This window comes from Astatotilapia calliptera, chromosome 15, assembly GCF_964374335.1.
Source record: "Astatotilapia calliptera chromosome 15, fAstCal68.1, whole genome shotgun sequence".
NCBI classification, from domain to species: Eukaryota; Metazoa; Chordata; class Actinopteri; order Cichliformes; family Cichlidae; genus Astatotilapia; species Astatotilapia calliptera.
In genome coordinates, this window is record NC_137436.1 from 810,452 (window position 1) to 819,591 (window position 9,140).

Genomic DNA, 9,140 nt, shown 5'->3' on the forward strand with positions numbered 1-9,140 from the left:
ACACAGAAGTATGACGGTTTAGGACAGAGAGAAGGAATCAGGCTACAACACAGTTCAAATTGCAGCTATGTTAAGACACGAAATGGCACAGCGTACAGGGCTTGCCTGATTCTGAACAGTATGTTATATACCTGCAATATAACATCGCACACATAAGTACTGTGTTACAACAGAATGAGCCTGTACCTACCAAACCCAGTCTACCAGCCAGTCCATGCCTGCTATGCTTTGCTCGACTTTAGTCTAGTCCCACCATATATTTATGTGCTGGTTGCATGAAACCGATTAACACTGTGTGTCAGCTACATGCTAATATATTTACATATGTGCTGCTGCAGTACCTCAAATCCAAGGCTCTCTTTGTTAGGTTTGACTAATTGGAAGCCTGCCTGGTTGAGGTAAATGGCGAGTCGCTTTTTTCAAACTGTTGAGTAACTTCCTCTTCGTCACTTCCGGTGGCCAGGATGAAGAGCGGAGCCAGCAAGGCCTGGGGGAATAACCAGGACGGGGTGGTGGCCAGCCAGCCCGCCCGCGTGGTGGACGAACGCGAACAGATGGCCATCAGCGGAGGCTTCATCCGCAGGTAGGAGGAACGCTTGGATGTGTGCGATTTTACGGGGCACATTCATCTTGTCTGGAATATTTCGAGGCAAGATGAGGGTAAACGTGCACATGGCATCGTTTTTGGCCTCACCGGCAGCCCGACTAGTCTAGCAAAGCAGACCAGCCTTTATGTAGCACTGAGATGTCCGTCCGCTCTCACCAGCCACTTTGTTAGATGCGCTGTTCTCTTACTTTTCCTAAAAGAACTGCTTTAATCCTTCATGGCATAGAACTGACAACATGCTGGAAACATTCCTGGGTGACTTTGATATGGATCCATACTGCTGCTACAGACCCATGATCCGCATTTCCCGCGCTCTGTTAGATCAACACGTTCTCACTCCCAAAGCGTAACATTTTACGCTAGGTGACAAATCGTCAACATATTACGTTTTCGGCTACCCAACACGTTCCTACATGACGACATCGGAAAACTGAGGACATATGAGAACTTAAATCACTTTGGGAAAACACTATTTCACGTCATTGCAGTGCTGGTTAAGGTTAGGTTTAGGGCTGCAATACAGGGCAGGAACGTCTATTACCGCGAGATCGTAATTCCACTGGATTTAATCCATAACCCGGCGCGTACCATAAGAACGCGGAAGGTCACCATTCGCGTTCCTCAGGAACGCCGTGGGACGTGACAAAACGTCGGGATGTTGCGCCTCGGGAGTGAGAACAGGCTCGTTAGATTGAGATGTGGTGCCTGTGGAGATCATTTGAATACAATGAACTGTAATGATTGGAGCTTTGTGACGTGGTATACTAAGGGATACACATGATCAGCAATAATACTCGACAATGCTGCAACATTTCGTCAATAATCAAGTGTACAAAAGAAAATCCCATCACTAGATCACCACCAGCCTGAACTATGAATCCATGCTTTCATGGTGTTTGTGCCAGATCCATCCAGATGTCACAGCAGAAAGTTTGAAATATCCTGGTATTTTTCATAATTTCCTAAACTTTCTTCAGCTCACTGGCAGTAACCACATACACGGATAATCAATTATTCCACTTTTTACGTAGAGTCGGCCTTAGTCAGTATTTAAATGTACCCACAAAGGTACTCACAGGCAGTGTTGGGCAAGTTACTTTGAAAAAGTAATTAAATATAGTTACTAGTTACTTCTTCAAAAAAGTAACTGAGTTAGTAACTGAGTTACCAGATTCTAAAAGTAACTGATTACTTGAAAAGTAACTATTGCGTTGCTTTAAAAAAACGTTTAATCCTCTGGGGTCCAGGGTACAATCGGCCATTTTTAACTCCTTCTGATGTTCCCTCCACATTTTACCTTTAACTGTTTATCTGCCTTGTTTGGTCTCATTCTTTTCAGCACAACCTCACGTGTCTGAATTTACAGTCATGTTTTCATTTTGACAGACTGCATTAACACAATTGATTTAAAATCAGACACAAAACATAAAATCAGAGTAGAAAAAGTGATATTTTTACCTTAAACAACCACACATTTCAAACTATTTACAGAAGCGGGAGCGCGCAGCTGCTTAAAGCTGTAGCGCCCGGATTACTTACAGCTACTTCCTGCACCTGAAGGTGCGGTGAGCTGAACACAGCTTCAACCGTCTGTTTGCTGAAAAATAGTAACGCGACTGCACCTCATTTTCTTGTTAGTAACAGTAACGGCGTTGTAACGATAGAAACAGTAATTAGTTAGATTACTCGTTACTGAAAACAGTAACGCCGTTAGTAACGCGTTATTCCCATCACTGCTAACAGGTACTGAAATCAGCTCTACTTTTAGTACTTTAGTGATACTTAATGTAACAACGAAAGAGCAAATGAAGGCGTTTCTACTTGAATACCATCGACTAATAGAAAAAGCACGAGTCCACAGATCAGCATCTACTGAAGGTCGAGCTACATTAGCTACATGAACAGCTGTAAATAGACTGAAAGTCAGATAAAGACGAGGAGCAGCAGAAAAAAAACATTCATTATCTGGTTCTTGTCTTCTTGTCTTCATATGTAATCAGATTACCTGATGGAGAACTATAATCCAAATCTATATTCTTGAGAACAACACAGGCTTTAGACTTTAATGTGGATATTAGATTATATCATATTTCACATTCAGTTTTTTTAATCTGTGTCTATATATTTGAAAGACTGGGAATTGTATATCTGGATATTTAACACTGTGACATTGTGATATTAATAAAGAAACACAGTGAACAGGATCCTGCGTTCAGTCTCTGCTCTTTGGAGGTTCAGAGGTGAAATATGGACAACAGCAGTGGCAATGTGTGCTGTACTAGTTACTGCAGAGATAAATGTGACCTTTTGTATGGTAGGGTAACAGACGATGCCCGGGAAAACGAGATGGATGAGAACCTGGAGCAGGTGGGTGGCATCATTGGCAACCTGCGCCACATGGCTCTGGACATGGGCAACGAGATCGACACCCAGAACCGCCAGATCGACAGGATCATGGAGAAGGTACACGCACAGCTTTTCAGCTTTTTCTTCAAGCGCACCGGGTTCATGTAATCGCCGAGTTGAGTCATCTTGCTTATTTAGTGAGTTGCCTCCTTGCAAATATAACATATAACCAGTGTGGACACGAAGGAAAAGCTTGGAAAGCTTGGTTTGTATACGACACCAGCTCAGGTTCACAAAGCTCAGCCAGGTTGGGTCTTTTATAGGCTGCAAGGTTTTCTCCATGGATATTCCAACATTCACTTACATCCCTGTTTCCTGGTTTGGTTTAACTGAAACAGTAAGAACATCGAGTGGCCACGTTGTGAGGATGTGCAAGAGTGCTGTGAACATGCCCGTAAATTTGCAGTTGATGAAATGCTGGTGATTGGTTAGAAAGTTTTAAAATAATGTCCAACCTTAAGACTTAAATAACTTAATGCCTTTGACGCAGAACTGTGCAACTCTTAAGTCTAAGACATAAAGGAATGACAGTCATTAAAATCAGGTCAGAGATAAAATGTAGAAACAGCAAAGAAAAGTTGTCTTACCTTTTATTTTCTTAAGCATTTCTATATTTAATGGTCTCTTTGTATAATAGAGTCTTTTTAAAAAGCTCCATCTCTAAATTCAAAGCTCTACCACACCAAAAGTACAATGAAATCTATCTAACCGGGTACTAAAGATAAAACACCAAAATACAGATCTGTGGAATCAATCAACAAAGCCCTCTCATTACTTCTTCCTCTCTCACAGGCCGACTCCAACAAGACCAGGATCGATGAGGCCAACCAGCGCGCCACAAAGATGCTGGGCAGTGGCTAAACGCCCGGAGTCCGGAGCGTGAACGTCCCGGCGTCCCGCGGCACGCATCGATAGGCGCTGACATGCTTTCATCATGGTATTGACCTTCTAGGTTTGCACACATGCACATATCACCTCCCCGCCCATTGTAAATGTTGTTCTGTGTCGTCTGTCGAGCTTTTTCAAAATGATTGTCCTCGTAAAAAGATGATTTCTTATACTCCGTATATCATTCTTTCCAAAGGTTGTATATAGTGCTGACTTGATGGATCTCTAGCTCACCTGTGAAGTTTTTATTCTCTATGTCAAATATATATATATATATATATATATATATATATATATATATATATCTCACATATCATATATATATACATATATATACACACACGAGTACACTTCTCTGGATGACAAGTATATAATAGGAATGCTGTACAAGCTGTTTGTTTTTTCTTCCTTTTCGGTATCTCAGTATCGTCTTAGTAAAACTGTGTCATTACATATAGGCTACTGTCATGCTCCTTATTTTGGTGTTGTCACAAAAACAGCAGGAGAAGATCGATGGCAAACACGAGTCACTAAGCGGCGGTACAGTTGGGCGGGACGGCAAAGAGCACTTACAATCAAAAGGCAGTCCTTGGTCCATTTTCCTTCATCGCAATCATACTGAGTTACTGTTTAGACAATGTGCAACTAGACTCTCTGTAGCTGTATTAGACATTGCATTCCAAGTGATGTGAATTGTGCGTTCTCTGCATGACAAATGGTAGATTTTAGTCTTATAAATAAAACCTGTCTGAAAAAATATATATAAAAAATGATAACATGGCAGTAGCAAATTGACAAAACGCATGCTCGGTATTAGGACACAGTTTATCGTTCCATACTCCTGCAAGTTTGCAATAGTGCCACTCTTTCTGTCTCGATATATTTACCGACTGTGACCATCTCGTTGTACAATAATGCAAAAGGGATCAAAAAAGTGAGATGAAGTTGAAACAACTGAGGACTTTGGGTTGTATTGCAAAAAAATGACCTGTTTTCTAAATGATTATGCAGTTCAGTGATGAAGATGTTGATTATATGATGAAAGCTGAGGACTGGTTGTGTACTGTATCATAGGTTTTGGATGCTCTGAAAAAAATAAACGTTTGCAATGTAAAGCAAAGACGCATATTTCTGAGAGACCTTACTTTTATAAGAAAACCGTATATGTAAGTTTATTCTCCCCGTGTGGTTTGTTATTGGTAAGAATAATGACAATATTAAATAACAATTACAACTATACTCTGAAACAAAAAAATACATACAAATGGGTTTTTTTGTTGCTTCTGTACTTTAGAGCTATGCACACCAAATCGCCAAAATGTCAAGTAGTTAGAGTAAGGTGATGAATTACCTAAACCTGAATGACACAATAGGTTAAACTGTGAGATTGATGTCCTCAACGCATGTAATACTAAAGACTCCCTCTCTGTATCCTGTCAGTGTGTGAAGTGGTGGACATTTTGTAGCTAGCTGAATTGATTAAAAGTAATAAACCCTAGTTGCATCCGTGTCTGTCTTTATTGCTTAGAGACTCCAATCTCAATCTCTAACGTCCAGGGTGGCATTTACCCAAACTACCGCTCACTTTTTAGATTACACCTTATGTGGCAGACAGTCCACCCGATGGCCCTGTTTTCTCTAAACAAGAAGCCAGCAGTCCAGGGATACACTGACAGTCAACAAGATAAAGCATTTGATATTCATCTTTGTGGTGTTTAGCTTTGGCGCAAGTTTAATATATGAGAGGAACCAGACTGAAAGGCAAGAAGTGATTCCTAAAGAGCCAAAACATTCAGAAATGTCAGCTGAGGAAAACACGGTAAATACAGAAGTTTCAGTCGAATAACCACAACTGCTAAAACGTTTCTCCCTTTTTAACGACCTAAATTTAACTTTAAAAGGTTTTATTGTTTCATAATAAAAAAAAAATTACAAATCCCTTCTGCTATCCTTTTTTCCTTTCACAAACTTCTCCTCAGGAAAAACACAATTGTCACATTAAAAAAGAAAGATTCACACTTTTTTCACATCAACTGTTTCAGTGTTTGTCATTTTCTGATATGTTGCCAAAATTTCCATATAAGCAAGTTACATGCTAAATATTAGCTAAACTTCCATGTGCAGCGTTAGCTTACCTCAGTGCAAAAACAACAAGCTTAGCTGTGTTTTTTGTTGAATCTACAGAAAAAAGAAAGAATACCAATCACAAAATTGTTTTGTATGGGATCAAGTACTGTTTTACAGTTGCTATGATGGGCTAGCTAGCTACTAGCTGTAGCTTTATGTTTAGTGAACAGACCAAGCAGAAAACTCTGGGGGCTAAAAATGAAAGTGGCACAAACTGCAGGTCTTCCACCCGAGTCCAAACTGTTCCCCACTGTCCCCATTTCAAAATGCCAATCTTTACCTCAGAAATTAACATATTTAACCCAAGTGTTTCTACCTTGATTCAAAAATATAAGGAGGGATTTTTTTTTGCTAACTCACTCATTTAAGTCTTATTATAGCTCAAACGGAGCATTTCTCAAATATGGGTACAAAAACATTTATGACAGCGATATCCTGAGGTTTCAAAGTGGCAGCCAGTCAAGGATGATAAGCAATCCTCAGCCATGCTTTATACAGCCTAAAGTGTATGTTTATAAAAAAAATTCTTCTCAGAAAAGCATTTCTTTTCTTTTCTTTATTAATTTTTCCAATATTACAAATACATTGTCAAGTTTGCTGTTAGCCAAGTTTAGATTACCCATGTTGGTTTACTGGTGATGGTTTTAATGGGATTAGCTAACTTCTCAGTAAATGCTAACCGAATGCTAGGGGAACATAACTGGTCAAATTATGTGCATCAAGCTTCTCATTTGAGCCAGATGTGCTATATGGACGAAAGAGTTAATGAATTAAACTGTGGTACTGTAGTAGGACATATATTGTCCATATAATGTACCGGAAGAATGTCATGATTTGGACTAAATGTGGCCTGATGGTGGTGTCGTGGAAAGTTTGTAATGTACATCAATGACTGCAACGTCAGAAGACGCTTTCTCTTTGGGACACACATAAATGTGAGCACCTGATTCCTAATGAAGACAAATCGTGGAGGGAAGAACAGAAAGACTCAACGACTGAAGAAAAAAAAGGTAAACCTGAGCTTCTCTGAAAACAAGAGAAAAATGTTTAAATTATTACAATAATGATGCATTTCAGCCAAGTTTAACAGAAAAAAACTAAACCTTTGTAATGAACCAAATCCACAATTACTTACTAAAATAAATAGATGAGAACTGGACTAATCTTCCTCGAGTGAAGTTATCATCAAGTTTCTTTAGTGAGTTGTACTTTCAGCCATTTGATTGTTGGTCTGACCAACATAACATTTTGTTGTATTTCAGTTTCACACTTTGTCTGTAGTGTGATTCTAATGCGTACATGTTCCATAAAGTCATTTTTATAGAACATATATTACATATACATATATATATGACAATGTCAATAAACTCTCCATTTTCAAAACTATTTCTTTCTGGGAATTGTTTCAAGGTTCAGGCTTTACAGGGATGATTTATGGTATGAACAGCAAATTCAAACTATTTTAACTGTGTCAATGAGAAGAAAAACACAGCAGCCAGATGAAGAAAAGAGAAAAGATTACTTTTAGATATGCATTTTCTGACTGTCCAAAATAAAAGTGAAAATAAAGGTGGTTGCAAATGGAGAATTTGAGGACTTTTTAGTTGTAGAAGTTTCGAATGTGTAGTTAAACAAGTCCCACCCAGTAAAGTAACTGTGTTGATCCGTCCACAGCCCTGACATAACACAGCATGTTGAAAGAGTAGGTTTGTCTGTGCAGTCCTCCCTTCTCAGGTTTATTCAGGCCCAGCGATGTGGACCCCAGCCCATAATCCTCCTGCAGACACACCTGTAGAGGAGAGTATAAAGACCTGCGACTCAACTGTGTCAGACACGAAGCTCCGAGGAGTCTCTCCACAGCAGCTCTGCAAAGAAGCTCCACAGCTACCAGACCCACTCTGAAGATGAGTCCCTCTGTCAGCCTGCTGCTCCTGCTCCTGCTCGGCCTCTCTCAGGCTCATCCTCTCATGGAGGAAAGAGGAGGAGGAGAGGGCCAGGTGGAGGAAGACCACACCGTCGATATCACCACCAGGATTCTGACTGCAAACAATGGCAGCAACGAGATCCTGCTGGAAGGAGACATCCTGCTTCCAAAAAGCAGAAATGCCATTAAATGCCAGAGTTACCAGAGCTGCCTGTGGCAGAAAGACAACAACGGCCTGGTGACGGTTCCCTTCACCATCAGCAGTGAGTACAGCAGCGGGGAAAGGCAGCTGATCAGAAATGCCTTGCAGTCCTTCCACAGCCAGACCTGTGTCCGCTTTGTCGACCGTAAGAACCAGAACGACTACATCAGCATCGAGAGCCAGAACGGATGCTTCTCTCCTCTGGGCAGACAGGGAGGGAAGCAGGTCCTGTCTCTCAACAGGCAGGGCTGCGTCTACTTTGGCGTCGTCCAGCACGAGGTCAACCACGCTCTGGGCTTCCAGCACGAGCAGACCAGGAGCGACCGCGACTACTACGTCAGGATCAACTGGGAGAACATCGACCCACAGATGGCCTACAACTTCGACAAGCAGGACACCAACAACCTCAACACTCCCTACGACTACTCCTCCATAATGCACTATGAAAGAACAGCCTTCTCCATCAATGGCAGGGAAACCATCTCCCCCATCCCCAACCGCAACGTCCAGATTGGCCAGAGGCAGGGCATGTCCTACTGGGACATCAGGAGGATCAACCTGCTGTACGGCTGCTGAAAACACACGTTAGCTTGTCTGATTAGAAGTTTTCATTTGTTCCCAAAGGTTCTTTCATCAATGCTTTTTCAGTGTGTTAATATTCTCTTTAAAAAAGTCAAACACAAAAATAAAGTGCATTAAAATGGTGTTTTGAACATGTGTGGCTTCATCTGGTTAGCAACATTTATGTTCCTTTGGTCTGGATCAGATGCTCCTGATGGTTTTACACGGTGTTTGTTCAAACTTTCATTGATTTCAACGAGCACCGTGACAGAACCTCCACCATGTTTCACAGATGGCTGTAGCACTCACTGCTGTACCTCAGTCCTGACTTCCTCCATATATACTGATGATTTGAAGCAAAATCTAATTCTAATTCAGGTGTAAGAATTTGTTCCTGTTTCTTAGGGAAATTAACTCTAATATCC

At 40.9% G+C, this 9,140-nt stretch overlaps 2 protein-coding genes across 2 annotated transcripts in view; both read left to right on the top strand.

Annotated features, from left to right (window-relative positions):
- Positions 1–5,021, top strand: part of snap25a (synaptosome associated protein 25a) — a 32,990-nt gene extending 27,969 nt beyond the window's left edge. The window contains exons 6-8 of the mRNA XM_026194318.2: positions 464–583; positions 2,926–3,070; positions 3,806–5,021. Of these exons, the coding sequence (XP_026050103.1) occupies positions 464–583; positions 2,926–3,070; positions 3,806–3,874 (334 nt within the window). The 3' untranslated portion in view covers positions 3,875–5,021. The remainder of the gene's footprint in view (positions 1–463; positions 584–2,925; positions 3,071–3,805) is intronic.
- Positions 5,022–7,820: 2,799 nt separating this feature from the next.
- LOC113037343 (high choriolytic enzyme 1-like) lies at positions 7,821–8,858 on the top strand. The gene has a single exon (XM_026194320.2). It carries the CDS (start codon positions 7,933–7,935, stop codon positions 8,728–8,730), a length of 798 nt encoding a protein of 265 aa, XP_026050105.2. The 5' UTR covers positions 7,821–7,932; the 3' UTR covers positions 8,731–8,858.
- The last annotated feature ends 282 nt before the right edge of the window (positions 8,859–9,140 follow it).

Excerpts from the sequence above, each read along its gene's own strand:
- LOC113037343 (XM_026194320.2), top strand. The coding sequence starts at position 7,933 with ATGAGTCCCTCTGTCAGCCTGCTGCTCCTGCTCCTGCTCGGCCTCTCT.